Source organism: Silene latifolia, chromosome X (genome assembly GCF_048544455.1).
Source record: "Silene latifolia isolate original U9 population chromosome X, ASM4854445v1, whole genome shotgun sequence".
Lineage (NCBI taxonomy): Eukaryota > Viridiplantae > Streptophyta > Magnoliopsida > Caryophyllales > Caryophyllaceae > Silene > Silene latifolia.
The window spans coordinates 331,366,062-331,383,809 of record NC_133537.1 but is presented as its reverse complement, the minus strand read 5'-3'; the positions used below and the strand labels follow the sequence as shown (position 1 = coordinate 331,383,809).

Below are 17,748 nucleotides of genomic sequence, written 5' to 3'. Positions count from 1 at the left end.
CTAAGACGCTGTGGAGGAGTTGACATTGGAAAACTTATTCTTGAGGCTTGATTAATTATAATATATTTAAATTTTTACTGTTTATTTCTTTTAAGACAGATATATATCTTTCTTAAGATTAAAACAGCTTAAGAAAATACCCACTTTAAAGACGAGACCACACTTTTGCTAATCTTTACATTTTGCTTTTGTCTAATATCGAGTAAATATTGCTTAATCCATGTTAAATTTAAGACGAATATACCGAGTAAATCCCAGCACATTTAATTCTCAACATGGCACTTTTGGAAGTAATTGAGACCAAGAGAGTGAGAGTCAACGGTTGTTCCATCCCAGTAGACAACACCCGAGATGCTTGACTGCTTGAGCTACTAATTAGTTATCATAACCATTTTTCAACAATGACTAAGCATAAAAAGTGGCTTAATTATCCGTATAATATGGATCATGTGCTATAACCACATTGAAATCTATGAATTCAAATTATTAGTTAGTAAAATAAATTTTAAAATTTCCCAAAAATCAAACCTTATAATTATACTCCCTCCTCCGTCTCAGTGATATATTTACTCTATATTGCTTGTATTGAATGATATGTGTTGTCGATTACAATTGTAAGAAGACAACCAATAGTAGTTGAATTACACCCAAGTAACTCCAACTACCTAAGAACAACAAACTTTAACTAACTTTTTCTTACTCATATTCTAACAGTTACTAACACATGGGTAAAACTACGTACATCGTTATATCCTAATCCCCAATTTTATCTTGGATTGTGAGACATTTAGAATTAAATACATTTAAAAATAAAATCATACGTTTCATTTATAACGTAAAATTGGTTTTTATTAAATTTAATAATAAATTGCAAGTTCGGGAAAATACGGAGATATACTTGCATAATTATTTACGTGAAACTTTGGAATTAATTAAATATCGCGTGTCCGTTAATTCCGTGTCTACCTACCCTAAAAGATAATTAATTAATTTGGGAAACTAATTCAACGTAACTCTAACTACCTTTTGAAGATAGATGAACCATCTCTTCGTAAAACTTCCTCCTTCCCCGTTTTCCTCTCTATATAAACAAAGAGGAAGAGAATAATTATAATTATTTAGAAAATGCTTCCTCACATCAACAAACGTTTAACAAACTAACAAATATTTCTATATTAGTGCATAGGCTCCCTCGTTCTGATCTTTGAGTGCCAAAGACAGATAGACCATTTCATCTCAAAACCTTCGATAACCTTTAATAACTTTTTCTTTATTCATACTCCAACAGTTACTAACACATGGAAAAAACTACGTACATCGACATCCTTGTCCCCAATTTGCGTGATTGTGAGAACACCGGATTATGTTTTTGCTATTGTTCTTTGACGACAATCCAAAATAATCGTAAGCTCAGAGATAAACTACCTATAAACAACTAAGCAACAGCACAGAAGCACACTTTCCTTCAGGGAGAACACAAATTATACAATCCCTGAACAGTTGAAAAATGCAACTGAAATCATATCATTAGCTAACAAACATGACAGTAGTTTCGATATTTTCATTCAGAAATGTTCAAGAGCGAGCACTTAATTAAGATGCTAACTAGGACTAAATACCGTCTTCTCAAATCACCATTAAACCCGATAACTCTCAACTCAAACGATCAAAGACATGACCAATGTTCAGAATATCAGAAAGACACTTCCTCTTGAAACAATTCTTCCTAGACCTTGGTTTCGTCAAATGAATTGCATCAAACACCTTTCTCACCTTATCTTTCCTCACCCTCGTCCCTCGCCTTTCCTTGTTACGACCACTTGAACCAATGTCATGCACATCAGTCTCGTTTGTCGCAAAAGAGACAGACTGCAGAGACTCAACTTTGAAATCAGCAGCCCAATTAAGTGCAGTAAGGTCAGCATTCACTTCATCAAGTGTAAGGCCTGGATTGCAGGAAGGTAGTGCCTCATTCAGTGTCGATCGACGTGGGTTCACCAACGTGTCGATTTCACTCAGTGCTTCAAGAATTTTTGCCTGCAATCAGATGCTAACCCATTTACAAAGACAATCAAAGTAGTGATTAAACCAGTATCAATAAAGATATAAATTGGGTTTTTAGCACCCCTGACAAACTACACAACTTCGACTCGATTTGGGTTATTGCACATAATAAGAATGAAAATATAACAATAAATTGTTCTTGGGTAATCAAACCCAAATGGCAGGTAAACAATCACAACTATCATCCTACCACAAATTGTTAAACAAAACCGTCAGGAAACAGTCTCATACCCCGTAATAACTTATGCACCTTATTTATTACTCCGTATTACAATCATTCAATGAGGTGAATAAGCTATTGCGGGTCATTGTATGTCATAAAACGATCTTACATGACACCAATTACAATATCGGGTTTTATGCATAAGTCGGGATAATAAATTTTAGTATTTTTAAAAAGGTTTACAATCTAACATGTACCCAACTACAGGTCTTACCTAGGACATGGTGATAATAGGGACAAAAGTTTTGTCATTTCCTAGGTAATTTGTAATGCCACTTGGTATATACTTGACTATTTGACTATGTTAAGGTCCGTCTTAAACAAGAATTTGTGACTATTAAAAATGGGTAGGTTCTAGAACAATGACAGGGTGAGTCCTGTTTTGGGCTTGAAATTGATCGACAACCGGAAATCAAATGTCACCAGTAGCGGAACCAGGTCGAGACGAATAAGCAAAGCGAACAACTTTGAAATATTTAGTTGAAATTTCTATTTATTTCTTGTTCTAATTTACTCTATTATTTGAATTGTTCGCTCATTGAAATCTTTTACCCCTAACTAAATTCCGGATCCGCCCCTGATTGTGACAATGAATTTTGTTAACCAATTGTAAAAACAAATTCAGACTCCAAAATGTCATATTAGATGTGTTCATTCCATTATTAATAAACATGAAAATATATCTTTAGCAAGCCGTTTACCTATTTGTGAGAGTACCCACGACAAAGAGATTATAAATTGTTGTCGATGGTGGACACTCATTTTACACCCAAAAACAAACATAAACATGAAATATGTGAATTATTATGAGAAAAATAGGGAGTCATATATACCTTCCGCTTGTTTTCGAGGCGAAGCTCAAAGTACCCGTGAAAACGAAGGATCTAACATCAACCAAAAAAAAAACAAGAAAAAATCAGTAATTCAAAGACATAATATGTGTGGAAAACGGTTTTACACAAAGATTATTATAAAATTTCTTTTTAATTACTCAAATAACCAAAAAGAGATACCAGTACTTTAATATGTGTGTTACAATAATATTTGTGTAAAACCGCCCAACTATACACAAGGCTGCTAATTTCACAAAATAAAAAAAAAGTAAATATATAATCGGGACGGAGGGATACCTCATTGAGTTGGTGAACGGAGACGGAAGGAGGAGGAAAAGGAGAAAGGAAGTGGTGTGTATAGAATGCGTCGTATTTTTCAAGGTGGAGATACTTGGCCGTTTTTGGTACGTAGCTGCTGCGTTTTTTCGTCATTTTTGTTTGGGAGGATGGAGTTGGTTTTTTTTTTTTTTTTTCTCAATAAATGCAAAGTCTGCAATCTTAACCAATATTGTTGGTAGTGGTTTTTGGCTGGGGTTTCATGCCTTCGAAGTTGGTGGGATTTTGTCTTTTTTCTTGGTTTGTCCATTAGTGAGTGTGTTTGTTCTTAGGTTGTAGACGGAATAATGACGAATATACCCCTGTTATTACAAAAGTAAACTGAAAGTTAGTAGTACGGGTGCATTACCTTACGGGTAATGTTATGCCGGGGTTGTGCACCTAGAATGGACCGAAAATCGCAATCCTTAAAAAATATTAACCGGTCCAGATTTTTTATCTTGGTCCAGATTTTTCGGTCTAGACTGGATAATGCACATCCATACAATTATGCGGCTCAGCGCTACACTGTTATGTTTTCTAGGAATTTAGCTGATACATAAATAATGTAAAGAGGCGGAGAAACTCATGGAATCATTTGACGAGATCACGAGAATATGATGTTGTACTGGTAGCCTCAGAAACTCTCCTGAAAAATTATTCGGCCTAAGAAACTCAGATTATGGAGTTTTCCGAAATTTAAATCAACTGCAACATTTAATATATAATTGAAAAATGCAGATTTCATATCATCAGTTCAGCTAATAAAGATGTCACTTGTTCCACTAATTTCATTCACAAATGTTCAAGAGCACTTAATTAGGATGCTAACTAGTAACTAGGACTAAATACCGTCTTCTCAATTCCCAAATCACCATTAAACCCGAAAACTCTCAACTCAAACGATCAAAGACACGACCAATGTTCAGAATATCAGAAAGACGCTTCCTCTTGACACAACCCCTCCTAGACCTTGGTTTCGTCAAATGAATTGCATCAAACACCTTCCTCACCTTATCTTTCCTTACCCCCGTCCCTCGCCTTTTCTTGTTACGACAACGTGAACCAAAGTCATGATGAACATCAGTGTCGTTTGTCGCAAAAGAGACAGACTGCAGAGACTCAACTTGGAAATCAGCAGCCCAATTAAGTGCAGTAAGGTCAGCATCAACTTCGTCAAGTGTAAGGCATGGATTGCAGGAAGGTAGTATTATCTCATTCAGTGTCGATCGACGTGGGTTTACCATTGTCTCTATTTCACTCAGCGCTTCCAGAATTTTTACCTGCAAATGTAAACCATTTACAAAAACAAGTTGAAGTTTAGAATTTAGATGTAACCATTTTTAGCACTCCTGACAAATCATACAGCTTCGCCTTGATTTGGGTTAGTAAGACGGAAAAATATAAAAAAATTGTTCTCGGGTAATTAAACCCGAATGGCAGCAAGTCCAAGCAACAACGCGTCTAAACAGTGACTCGATGAGTCGATGAGTATGTTTTATGCATCAATTTTGGACTAGAGATTTTGTTCACCAAGAGTTTTACAATAACACTTATGTAAAACGGTTTTTGCTACACAATAAAGAGCATAATACCTTTCGCCTGTTTTCATCGCGAAGGCTGCAGTACCCGTGCACACGGAGGATCTTTCATCAACCAAAGAAAAGAAAAAGAAACACATCAGTAATTAAAAAATTACACCAGTAAATAAATCTTTTACTTACATTTTCCCGTCCCCAAAAACATAGTAACTCTTTCGAATTACTCTATTTACCATCTTTAGCCGATTTTTCAATCGGTCCATTAGTGTCCATATCTATTTTGGACATAGTTATTAAATATCAGTCTTAAATTTAAAACGGGTTAAATAGAATAGACGAGAATAGATCAAACCAGAAACAGAATGCGTATTGAGTAAAATGGGGATTATTTGACCCGTATTTATCTTAAGACGGAAATAATACGTAAAAGGGAGAATGAAGAAGAGAGAGACCTCTTTGAGTGGCTCAACACCGAAGGAAGAAGGAGCAGCAGATGGGTTAGTGTAGTACGCATCGTATGTTTCAAGGCAAAGGTGTTTGGTCGTCGTTTTGTTGAAATGGAAATTATTTGCCATTGTTATTCCAGAATGCACACCACTGTAACAATGGAGTTTGTTTGTCTTATTATTACTGCAATTTTTCCATCAGTTGGTTGTGTTTTTTGTGTGGGTTTACACTTGGCGTGGAGGTTGGTGAATGGTGTGTGTTATTTTGTCTCTAGTGTGGGAATTTTTACATTGAAGAAGAGAAGAAATGGAGAGTTAATTTTATTTGAACGGTCAGATTGCATCTCGGCAACATTGAACGGTTGTACAGTAATGTATAGAAATAAAGAGATAATAGTGTTTGAATGGGAAAATATTATTAAAAGGGGTTGTGAGAGAAAATGGGGACGATCTTAATTGGAAGAAGAGGATGATAAATATGATTATATGAGTGAGCAATTTGGATCCTCTCCGATGTCTATTACTTTCTCTCAATTCCCTCACTAATACACTTCAATTCTAATATATTTACTCTCTCTATTCATTAAAACATTACTATTATGAAATAATTACAACCACTAGATCGTCCCAGGATTTAATCCAGACCATTCAAAATTAATGGAGATCCATTTCTGAAAAGAAATGGAGAGAATACGGACCGATGAGTGAGGATCCTAGGATTGATGATAGCCAATTTTATTCCTTTTTTGGTACCCGCCTTATTCTGAACCGCTGATTTAATAATAGACTGTCTATTTTTTAAAAGAAATGAAAGAATCATAATTCAAAAATATATCCCTATTATCATTTTGGGTTAATTAATAATTACACCCTTATATAAACCACTTTTCAAAACTTACTACCTTATAAAAAAAGTTTCAAAAATTACTACCTTATAAAGCATATGTGCATAGAATTTGTTACCAAAGTTAGTTTCCGGTGATTTAAAATGAAATATTCCGACTTAATTTAAATTTTCTCCCGAAAACATAAATTTTATGACCAAAATACCCTCTCCTAATTTCCCCCTCTGCCTCTTTCCTAAACTCTGTCTTGTTCTATTCATCATCTTCTTCAATCTTACCCATAACAAATCACTTAACCAACATCACTTATCATCAACTTTCACAATTAAAGGTCAATTCACCTCCTTATTCCTTAATTAGTTTGTGTTCATAAATAATGAATTTGCAGTTTGATATTATTCGTAATTGAATTAGGGTTCTTATTTTGGGGGTTTATTGAATTTAGCAAGAATGGTTGTTCATTGTACCGAAAATTGTCGAAAAGTCTATTGAATCTTCTCAAATCATTTGAATCTTCATCATTTTCTTCAAAGACAAACTACCTCTAACTCATAACACCTCCAAAGTTGTGGCCTTTGACATGTTCACCTTCAAAATCGAAGTTCTTTTGAACTCTACTGATATTGGATTTTGATTGTCTTTACTAAACAACTCCTCTACCACATTCCAATTATCCAAAAAAGGGTGATAATTTTATTACGTAATATAAATGCAATTCAGGGTTTCGAATTATAAAAGTGAAACAAATAATGGGGTTCTAATTTAATCAAATTACAAGGAAAAAATTATATTAACAAGAGCTTAATTAGGCTTACATATTTCATTAGTTGATGAGAGTCGATTTGCAAATGTTGATGCAAATGTTTGTTAGGGTAACAACTGAGGGATATGAAAAGAGTGGAGAGAGGTGGAAAAAAATTTGTAGAGTACTCTTTACTGAACTTGTGTTTGTGTTGGCATTTAAATGAGGGGTGTTTTTGTCATTGCACAAAAGAAGTCACCGGAAAGAAGTAATGGTAGCAATTTGTATACATATATGCTTTGTAAGGTAGTAATTTTTGAACTTTTTTTTATAAGGTAGTAAGTTTAGAAAAGTGGTTTATATAAGGGTGTAATTATTAATTGACCATATCATTTTCAAAAATATCCGTAATTTGGTATGTGCACATTATTCAAAATATTTTGTATGTGATAAATGAGCCTCGTCTTACCGCCTACAGCTTGACCAGGTTGATAACACGGGTTAGCCCCGCCCTACCGCCTGCCCATGTTACCGCGCCGAGATATCTCCAACCGACCAACCCGCATAAAGCCCTTCCATTGTCAGTGCCAATTAGGGACTGAAAAATTCGGCCAGCCCATACTTGTTCTAAAAATATATGCTTATCGGGTCAATCTCAAGCCCAAATAACTTCAGCTAGCTCAACGTGGCCCGTTGACAAGTCTTTTTTATTTGGTATCAAATTAGCCACGAGAGCATTACAATATATGAAAAAAAGTTGGAATTCAAACATTAACTTGATGTCTACCATACCTCTTTAGTCTATACTTCTATCTTGACAATTAATCTCTCTGTCTCGATCAATTATTGTTCTTTGGTTTTGGCACAATATCAAAAAAAGAAGAGGGGACCAATTATAAGATGACAAGTAGACCAAATTAAATATAAAAGATCAAATTAATCATCAAATATAATCCTAAAGTTTAAAAAAAAAAATTAACTGAGACACTCTAAAATAAAATAGAATAACAAATAACTAAGACCGATGGAGTAAGGCCCCTGTTTTTCGGCTTATTTTCACTCATTTCGATTCAAATTTCTATTGATTGATTCGGCTTCGATTCGATTCGATTCGACTTCATTCAGATTCATTTGATTCGATTCAATTGACTCCATTCGATTCGATTCGATTCATTCACTCCATTCATTCGATTTAGCTCAGTTCGATTCAAATTCACTCCATTAAATTCACTCATTTCACTTTACTAATTTAAATAATAGTTATTATTAATTTTGTTAACAATAATACTATTTTTTTAATATTAATATTATTTATTATTATTATAATTAATAATATTGTTAATAATTTATTTATTTATTTATTATTATTATTATTACTATTATTATTATTATTATGATGATGATGATGATGATGATGATGAATATTATTATTAAAATGAATAATAATGTTATTAATGTTAATGTTAATGTTAATGTTGTTGTTGTTGTTGTTGTTGTTGTTGTTGATGATGATATTATTATTATTATTATTATTATTATTATTATTATTATTATTATTATTATTATTATTATTATTATTATTATTGTCGTTGTTATTATAATTATTATTGGTATTATTATTAAAATTCATAACATTTATTGGTATTATTATTAAAATTCATAACATTTATTATTAATATTATTAATGAGGCACACCGAACCGACTTGACTCACTTGCCAATACGGGGTTTTACAAGTCAACACGCTTGCTAACATGGTTACAAATTCGCTTGGTATCCTACGAATCACAAATCTTTAAAAGCGAATTTTATCAAGTTGATTACTGAAAATACATGTAACACATTTTCTATAAGCGAATCACGAATCGGTAAGGCGTATTCATAGCGAATATGGTAACCGTGCTTGTCAAACCATCATTTGAGGTACACATAAAACCTATAAATATCTCACTATTCACCAATCAATGGTAAAAACTTCTCACCAACAACATCCTCTCTCTAGAAGTAAGACTACTCGAGCTACTACACGAGGGCACAGAGACCTTAGCTTCAAGCAAGGTCCCGACTATCCACCATTACCGTAAGGCATCAGAGAAAGACCTTTTGCATACCCTCTGAGGCCTTTGTTACGCGTGAAAGATCCATCCGAAGAGAGCAAGCATAGGCTCGAGATGCCATATGAGAGTAGGGCGTTGACGCGACCTGAATTCGAGCAACGCTTACTTGAGTGTTTTTATTCTAAACAATTATTTTACTAATATCATTATTAATATGACCTTATTATTTATTATTGTTATTAAAAATATTATTAGTAGAAAAATACTATTTTTTCATTATTATAATTTATGATTATTCATATATAATATTATAATTTTTTTCTTATAAATATTAATTTTAGTATTACTATTATACTATGTTTATTAATATATTATAGTTGATAATAACAATAATATTGAATACTATTATTATTATTATTAATAATATGATTATTTCAGATTGATTCAAATTTCAATTCAACTCTATTCGATTCGATTCGATTCACTCTATTCGATTGATTCGATTCACTCCCGATTCGATTGATTCATTTCATTCGATTCATTCTTTCCAATTCGATTCGATTTAGTTTAGTTAATTCAAAAAACAAAAAATACGACTGAAGTTGGGGCATAAAGTCAAGTCTAAGTAGTGAAGAGAACGTTAAAAGCATGGGCCAACACAATACATCTTTTGATTCACAAGGACCCATATAATCTAACTATTTAACCCCAAAAAAAAAAATACACACCAAAAACCCAATTCCCCCAATGCAAACGAAACTCGCTATGGCATATCGGTACGGCCGTATCGACCGTATGGCTTATCGGTTCAGTGTAATCAAAGAGAAGGAGCCTAGATTAGTAGAGATTGGTACCAAGAGCCGATATTTTTACTATTTACTGGTGACGTTATTTCATTTTTCGCAGTATTGCACCACCATCTCGTTAATATTTTCTCTCTTGTGTTTTTGCTTGATTTTTACCTAGTTCTCCATTTGCCCACAGTCTAGGGTTTCTTTTTACCATCTTCTTGACATGCTTCCACAAGGTAAGAACTAACAACTTTTACTTCCAACTACCCATTAATTATTTTGGTTTGCTTTTTCATTAAATTGTAGTATTAATTCAACTATTTAGCTAGAGTTTTTAGTTTAAATTTCAACTTTTTTTGCCCTTTGATTGTATTTATGGAACTGGGTTGTTGTATAATTTTTGGATTATGTTTAGTTGGTGTGATTTTTTTTATTTTTGGAAAGTATGGTGTGATTATTACTGGGGTTTGTATAATTTTTGGATTATGTTTAGTTGGTGTGAAGTTTGATTTTTGTGACCAGTGGCGGAGCCATGATTTTTCGTCAGGGGGCGAATTACTGAAGGAATATGTTAAATTGCTTTAGTAATTGGTATTTTGGGTGGTTCATGTGCGCGATGTGGAGGCTTTAATTGCTTTTGCTGCAGTAGTTGGTAATGATTTTGATTCGGAATATATCAGTTTCACCTACATTCGAAGACAGAGCTCCCACATTATCCTTTATCGTGTCAGTTTAAGCTATTTCGATACTTTGGTGTGCATGCTTTCTTGAAATTCTTGTAGCTTGCCTCTTCCTGCTTTAATCAGCTTACCTTTGATTCTATATTTGTAATGAAAGTGAATAAGTTTATCAAATTCTTTGTAATGAAAGTAAATCCTTGAAATTATTTGTAATGAAAGTGAATATTTGTAATGAAAGTGAATAAGTTTACCTTTGATACTTTGGTGTGGATGCTCTTCTTGAAATTATTTGTAATGAAAGTAAATCCTCATATCAGGCTTTTCTTACTAAGCGTAAGGTTAGCAAAAGGGCATGTTTTTGTCAGACATAACTCCACTATCTCCCTTTTTTTTTCAATGCTATTCAAACCTTTTCTACTATAATTCTCTGTATTTCCACACATGGCTCCTTGATGAAGAAATACTTACCCTAATGCCATTTTATTCTTTTGATAATGCTCTATACTTTATAAACTGCAAGTAATGAAAATTGATGAAGCATTTCCAGCCTTCAAACCTCTTATTTGAAGCATCTTTTATATCTACGTAACTGTGTAACCTTCTTGTTTTGTAAATGATACGTGTGGTTAATTTCAGTACATGGATACAAAAGTAGGATAATGCTATAGAGTACAGATTTATGCCTATGAAAACTTGTTGGATGCGGTAGTTTGCAACCGTGTTCCGAAGTATTTCATTTTTTTTCCCTTTTACTAGGTGAAGATGATTATGTTAAGCTGGCCAAGATGGCAGGAGTTGAATATCCTAATACGATTAATGACATGCTTTTTTGCTTACTATATTTACATAGTTCTGCCTCTGTCATTGCTTTCCATCCAACTTCCTCTATTGAAATTTAAAGTTATTACTGTTCTTCTGCGGACGCAGGTTGCTACAGTTGCACTTCTATATGGCTCATTTAATCAGTTTTTAACTTCTAAACTGAGTTACCTCCCTACATTCCCCTCATGGAACCACTCAGCACCTGCTTTTCTACCTCAAGGAGGAAGAGAAGTAGCTCCCGTAGGCGACCGCATTCTAATCCAAAGCCATTCAACCATCCCCAGAATGCTTTCATGTCGCCAGTATCGCCCATGGATCGCGGACTACATGAAGACATTAACATGTATAACTCAAAGGTCAGTTCTAGGATGTGGCCAGATTCTCAAAGTTTTAGTTTCCTTTGGTTGATCATTAACTGTGATAGTATAACAAAGGTGATATGACTTCAGGTACTCGAACCGAAAGTTCCAGGAAACGAAAGAAAGGTCAAGAAGTTGAAACTTAAACTAGGTGGAGTCACGCGTACTCTTCATACCAAATCCAGCTCGGAAATTACTTCTGGTGGTGGGTTTCATGAAAACCAGGTATTTTACGAGGGTTTGTGTATTGCTCTAAGGTTGCCTAATCTGATATGAGTATGTAATATGTTATACACCCTTATTAGGGTATCTATAACATATATCTTAAGCAAGCGGCATGATATGACTCTTTGTTGCTTGTGCTAGCCTCAAGCATCCTCAATGGACTACAAACAAGTTGCTAACAAACATGCCTTTGACGATGGATTTGATGAAGACGATGATGAGGAAATTCGATACCTAAAAAAACTGAAAGCCTACAAGGTTACTTCTGGTTGTGGTGACAGGCAGGAGGAAAGTAGGCAGAAAACTAAAGGGATTGCCAGGCTAATGGGTGTCAAACACAGTGATAAGAGAGATCACAGAAAAGATCATAGAAAGAAGTCAAGACTTAAGGAAGATAACGACTTTGAAATGCAGATACCATTAGATGATGAGCTCATTAGTACAAGGGATGAAGAAGATTTTGATGATCTCCCTTCAGCGTCAGGGACTGAGATGACCATGACGACACGTAGACGAGCTCTTGAATGTCCTGATTTTGTTGGTCTAGTTGAATTTCCAAATGGTTTGCCTGACGCCCCTTCCAAAAGTAACCATCTTATCCTGATATATCTCCTAATTTTACTAAATATTAACGTAGTAACAAGTGAATTGATGATTGAAGCTTACCCCCTTTCTCTGCAAATAGTTTACGTGTTCATCTTTAATTTGTCCTAGCCAATAGTCTGCATTTCCTTTTTAGCATTTTTACATGAAAATTGAATTACAAGCAAATGTAGCATATCCATGGGGACGCATGGAGTACCAAAGTGTGTGCTTTAATATCTTTGCTTGTGTTAGGGTTAAGATGTCAATACTGTCTACCTTGAAGCTGTAGAGGGTACATTCTTTGCAGTTCCTTGATTGAAAAGGCATTATGTAGACAGTGACTAACATTGATCAAATATAGGACATCGTTGGGAACCATTTGGTTTCAGTTCATTTGCATTCAGTATTAATGAATAGTTATTGAACATTTCAGAACAAAAGTTGACTGTAGTGGAGAACCAGTTGAGAAAAGCTGAAATTGCTCAAAAGCGCAAATTACTGGCAGACAGGGCCGCTAAGGAGGCTGAGGTTCGCCATTACCGCCTTATTCTTTTTTTTGATGTTAGAGAACAACGAAACTTATATAAGACGGTCTTACATATTAGACCAATCCCATGAACCACTACAATTGAATTAGGAATATATATAAGGATTTTGTCGTCTGATATGTGAGACCATCTTATGCAAGACTCACTGAGAGCCTGTGGGCTAGGTCTTAATTCATGTAGCGCATGTCATAGGCTGAAGCAATTAGAAAAATACTTGGACAAGACTCAAACAGGAAGAAGAAAGAAGATAAGCTGAAGAAGCAACAGGAAGTATTGGCCCAGGTGATTACTTAAGTGTTCTGCTTATCTGCTGTGTGTCCACTTGAAAGCACCATGTGTTAACAGTAGTTTATACGCAGGAGAAGACCGACATGGCTGCAACACTGAGACCCAATACAGTAAGATTGAGCATGAGTCCGAAAGGAACTGTCCTTACATTCTCTGAGGACTTGGGGTTACCTAAGATATTCAATTCTTTGGCATGCAGGTATGATGCTCTTGTGATCCTTGAGGTCGTTGTTGCTTGTGTTATGCTTTCTTTTCTGCACAAAGTCGCTTTTAAGGCTGTTTTACATTTGGAGATTTCACGGTTGCATGTCATTTATCCAAATACCCTTACAAAAGAACTTTTTAGTGACTGCTGTCCCTGAATAAATAACGCCCGCGTTTACTATTATGTTGTATGTAAAACCGCATTATATAAAATTTTGTGTTTTTCTATAGATGGGTAAGTTGGCAGCTTTTATTAAATTCGGGTGAGAAGGGATTCATAAACTTAAGAGGATGTTAGCTTTACTTTTCTGGGAGTGCATAAACGAGTTCTGTGTATCTGATGATGACACATTATCTGTTGGTTATTTCACGGTTGCATGTCATTTATCCAAGTACCCTACAAAAGAACTTTCTAGTGACTGCCTATTACCGGCTATACCTGAATGAGTAACATCCGGGTTTACAATTATGCTGTATGTAAAACCACGTTGTATACAGTTTTGTACTTTTTCTTTAAGTGGGTAACTTTTGTTAAATTCGGGTGAGAAGGGATTGGTCTCACGAACTTAAGAAATGTTTCCTTTGCCTTTCCGGTAGTGCTGACTGCTGAGCAAGTCTGGTGTATCTGACTAACCGTTAATCTATGTCCAGATATCCTCCTCCACGTGAGAAATGCGTCGGGCCAAATTGTACAAATGAGTACAAGTATCGTGATTCGAAGTCCAAGCTTCCTCTTTGCAGCCTACACTGCTATAAAGCCATTCAAGGAAACACGGGAATATTGCCGGCATGCTGATCTTAACAACGCAAGGTTCCTTTCTTGGCCCTGGATGACCTCACAACAACTGTAAATCAATCGCTAATTGAACTAATCTCTTAATTCTAGGGTGGAATCTTTGAAATGTAGACATGTAGTGGGCTGGCTAGGAATTTAGTCAGTGTCAGGTCAGCCAGAGTTGAAATTTTGTATGAAACGAGCCTGATAGATAAGGCGTGCTCTGTCGGTTGTAATTCTACTCTGTTGACAGTAATATTAAGTGGGACGCCACAATTCTGTGTGTTTATGAGAAAGGTAATGGTACTTGCTTAAGCTCGTAAAATTGTTTTGAAAATAGCCGTGTCCAACGAAAAACACCTGCAACAGGCGTGTTCTGTGATGTGTGCATCCGATGCTGTTACCAAAGTACCTTTCTAAGCCAAGCTTTCAATTTGATGTAATCAAGGGCAAGTGTCTCAAGTCGCAAGCTATAATTTTGACATTGCAGAAGAATCGATCATATTATTGGAACGAACACGTTGCATTTCAGTTATATTAGCCGCACAAGAACAGCACCCCCTAGTAGTGCTTAATTATCTACATTACAATTCCGCATACATCCAATTCTAAATACTTCTAGTATACTCGACTCAAATTCTGAGCTTGAATTCGATTTCAAATCCTTCAAAAGGGAGAAAATGTGACAAATTCCTAACATTTCTGACAGCTATCTTTCAATGTCTTCCAAATTTTGTCACCATTGCTAGTAGCATTACAATGCTTCAAGCCTGTCGTCCATCCTCTGCACGGGGCTTCTGTTTCGCATATGTAGCAGAAACACTGCAAAATCACAAATTCCCGAACATCAGTTAACAATAATGATGACTGTTTCGCTGCAGCGCTGAGAGCGACAGTAAAAGCCATAACAAAGTGAAAATTCCGAAATTTTTACAGAAGGAAAATTTATTTACCATTTCACAGTGAGATTCATGAGGAGTCTTATCAAATGGGAATTTCACACAGAGATGTCTTGGATGTGGGTAATCTCTACATGCCACCTACAACAAAAAAATTCCGAGTAAGTCTCATGTAAAACCGTCTAAATTATGTTAGATCTCGGGATAAGACTATCATGAGACCGTCAATTGGGGATTCAAAAACAGTCCAAGAAGTTTCATTCAAGAACCCCAATTCACTAAAGATGAAATCTTTGCGACGAATTGATCAAACCCAATTCAAAATTAATCCTAAATTGACTAAAATATCACTAAAGATTTCATCTTTGCGACGATAATTAATTTAAAGCAAGAAATCAAAGAGCATTGTGATATAAATTTCGAGAAAAGAGTAATGTAGTTATATGTACCTGACCCTTTTCGGAAATTAGACTAAGATCATTGTCGTCATCGAAGACGGGTTTGGAGAACTTAAGATTGGTAACAGGAGATGGTTCAGAAGGATCAAAATCTAAGATAAAACAATCTTCAACCTCTTCAATCTTTTTCATGTTTTGTGTCCTGTTTTTTAAGCAAAAAATGGCTCTAATTGGGGATTGTTCATCATCTGATGAACAAATTTCGATTGAATTGTTTGATTTTGGAATACCCATTTTGTGATTTTTGTGGGTGATTGAAAAATTTGGGATTTTTTGATGGAAACCTAGGTTTTTAGATGAGAAATGGTGAAGAGTTTGGAGTTGATTGAAATATTTGAGGTTTTTTCAGGGATTTGGTGGTACGGTGTACTGTGTGACTTGTGATGTGAAATGTGACCGTTGGTATTTCATATTTTTTTGAAATTTGAGCACCGTAGGTATTCTGTACTGTCATATCATTTCTACGGTAGTACATGAGGATCCGTCCGGATAATTTCCATTTCTGTAAAATAAATGAACTTTTATTACTTATATACGGTTCGGATTAAAGCTTGTGACAATCTAATAATTGTAATTAATAATTATAATAATTCTTTTTTGTGACGGGTATATCCGTCACAAGCTTCTGACGGGTCAAATATCACCCGCGTGGGTATATAAGACAAATATTAAAGTGTCTAGGTAGTCACAAATAATTTGTCTTATCTACCCATATGGATTTACTCACAAGCTTATGACGGATATCGACCGTCACAAAAAAGAATTTGTGAATTATAATTATTTTATAGCATTAATGTTTTTTTATTAATAGTGAGAAAAATATATTAATATATGTGCCTGTTTTTTATACTCAATTAATTAACGATTTTGCTTCTCTCAATTTTTTTCACACATTTGTAATTATTTCTTCTATATCCATACCCAGAGGTGGTAAATGGGTCAATTGGGTCGGGTTTGGGTCGGGTGATTTCAGGTCTGTCATATATTTCGGGTCGGGTCGGGTCATTTCGGGTTTTGAATCAATTTTGGGTGATCTATTGTCGGGTCACTTTCAGGTATGGGTCATTTTGGGTCTGGGTCGTTTTCGGGTTACACTTTAGTTTTTACTATTTTGAGTAAGAAATACTCCCTCTCATCCACTCTTTTCTTCCCTATTTCCTAAAACGGGTTATTCAGATTTTCTTCCCCTAACCTTTTTGAGAAAGTTTTTATTAATATTATACTCATACCTCTCTCCACTCATCAAACCCCACCATATTCTTTATTAATAATTAATTCTAATTATTCTTACCTCTCTCCAATAACCAAACCCCACTCATCCCCTTTATTAATATTTAATCCTAATTATTTATACCTCTCTCCAATTGTCAAACCTCACTCATATCTTTATCAATATTATACTCCTCACCCTTAATCCTCGTGCCCACTTTAAAGGGGAAGAAAAGAGTGGATGGGAGGGAGTACTATTTTGCAAATTTAATTATTTATTAAGAATGATGGTAACTTATAAAACTCTATTTTGATGCAAAAAAAACATTAATATGACTTAATAATTGTCGTTTCGAGTAATTTTGGCTTACTTTAAATCATTTTGGATCGGGCCAATTATGAATCGGGTCGGGTAGGGTCGTGTCATCTCAGGTCGGGTCAACCTTGGGTCAATCAAGGTTCGGGTCGGGTAGGGTCAATTCGGGTTTCTGGTCATATTCGAGTCAAGCAAGTTCGGGTCATTTTCGAACCTCGGGTCAGCCTTATTGGTAGAGCTGGACATCGGGCCAGGTTGGTGCGGGTCGGGCCGGGTTATAGGCGGGTCGGGCGGGTGGAGAGAGAGCCCGAGCCCACAACACGGGCTGAGGATGTGCGGGATAGGCCGGGCCGGGCTGGAGAAATTATGGCCCTGAACCGGCCCAATTGGGATAAATGGGCTAAAAAAGGGTGGGTCAGGAGGGCTGGGTAGTGTGGGCTGGGTAGAGGGAGCCCGGGACCGGCCCGGGTATAGGGGCGGGTTGTGCGAGCCAAGGGAATGGGCTGGCGGGATGAGGAAATCTG

The 17,748-nt window shown here is 35.4% G+C and overlaps 4 protein-coding genes across 4 annotated transcripts; 1 reads left to right on the top strand and 3 right to left on the bottom strand.

Annotated features, from left to right (window-relative positions):
- Nucleotides 1-1,428: 1,428 nt before the first annotated feature.
- Nucleotides 1,429-3,700, bottom strand: LOC141622217 (uncharacterized). Its single transcript, XM_074438267.1, has 3 exons — nt 3,418-3,700; nt 3,121-3,171; nt 1,429-2,037 (listed from the first exon to the last, which is right to left on the bottom strand). The coding sequence occupies exons 1-3, from the start codon at nt 3,550-3,552 to the stop codon at nt 1,654-1,656; spliced, it is 570 nt and encodes a 189-aa protein (XP_074294368.1). The 5' UTR covers nt 3,553-3,700; the 3' UTR covers nt 1,429-1,653.
- Nucleotides 3,701-4,133: 433 nt separating this feature from the next.
- On the bottom strand, nt 4,134-5,691 carry LOC141622216 (uncharacterized). The gene is made up of 3 exons (XM_074438266.1): nt 5,429-5,691; nt 5,031-5,081; nt 4,134-4,718 (listed from the first exon to the last, which is right to left on the bottom strand). The coding sequence occupies exons 1-3, from the start codon at nt 5,549-5,551 to the stop codon at nt 4,329-4,331; spliced, it is 564 nt and encodes a 187-aa protein (XP_074294367.1). The 5' UTR covers nt 5,552-5,691; the 3' UTR covers nt 4,134-4,328.
- A 4,276-nt stretch (nt 5,692-9,967) lies between these two features.
- LOC141618657 (uncharacterized) lies at nt 9,968-14,667 on the top strand. Its single transcript, XM_074435746.1, has 8 exons — nt 9,968-10,092; nt 11,464-11,714; nt 11,808-11,942; nt 12,084-12,528; nt 12,961-13,055; nt 13,268-13,357; nt 13,435-13,562; nt 14,219-14,667. Exons 2-8 carry the CDS (start codon nt 11,544-11,546, stop codon nt 14,361-14,363), a joined length of 1,209 nt encoding a protein of 402 aa, XP_074291847.1. The 5' UTR covers nt 9,968-10,092; nt 11,464-11,543; the 3' UTR covers nt 14,364-14,667.
- A 179-nt stretch (nt 14,668-14,846) lies between these two features.
- On the bottom strand, nt 14,847-16,097 carry LOC141618658 (RPM1 interacting protein 13-like). The gene is made up of 3 exons (XM_074435747.1): nt 15,691-16,097; nt 15,296-15,382; nt 14,847-15,164 (listed from the first exon to the last, which is right to left on the bottom strand). Exons 1-3 carry the CDS (start codon nt 15,931-15,933, stop codon nt 15,036-15,038), a joined length of 459 nt encoding a protein of 152 aa, XP_074291848.1. The 5' UTR covers nt 15,934-16,097; the 3' UTR covers nt 14,847-15,035.
- Nucleotides 16,098-17,748: the final 1,651 nt, after the last annotated feature.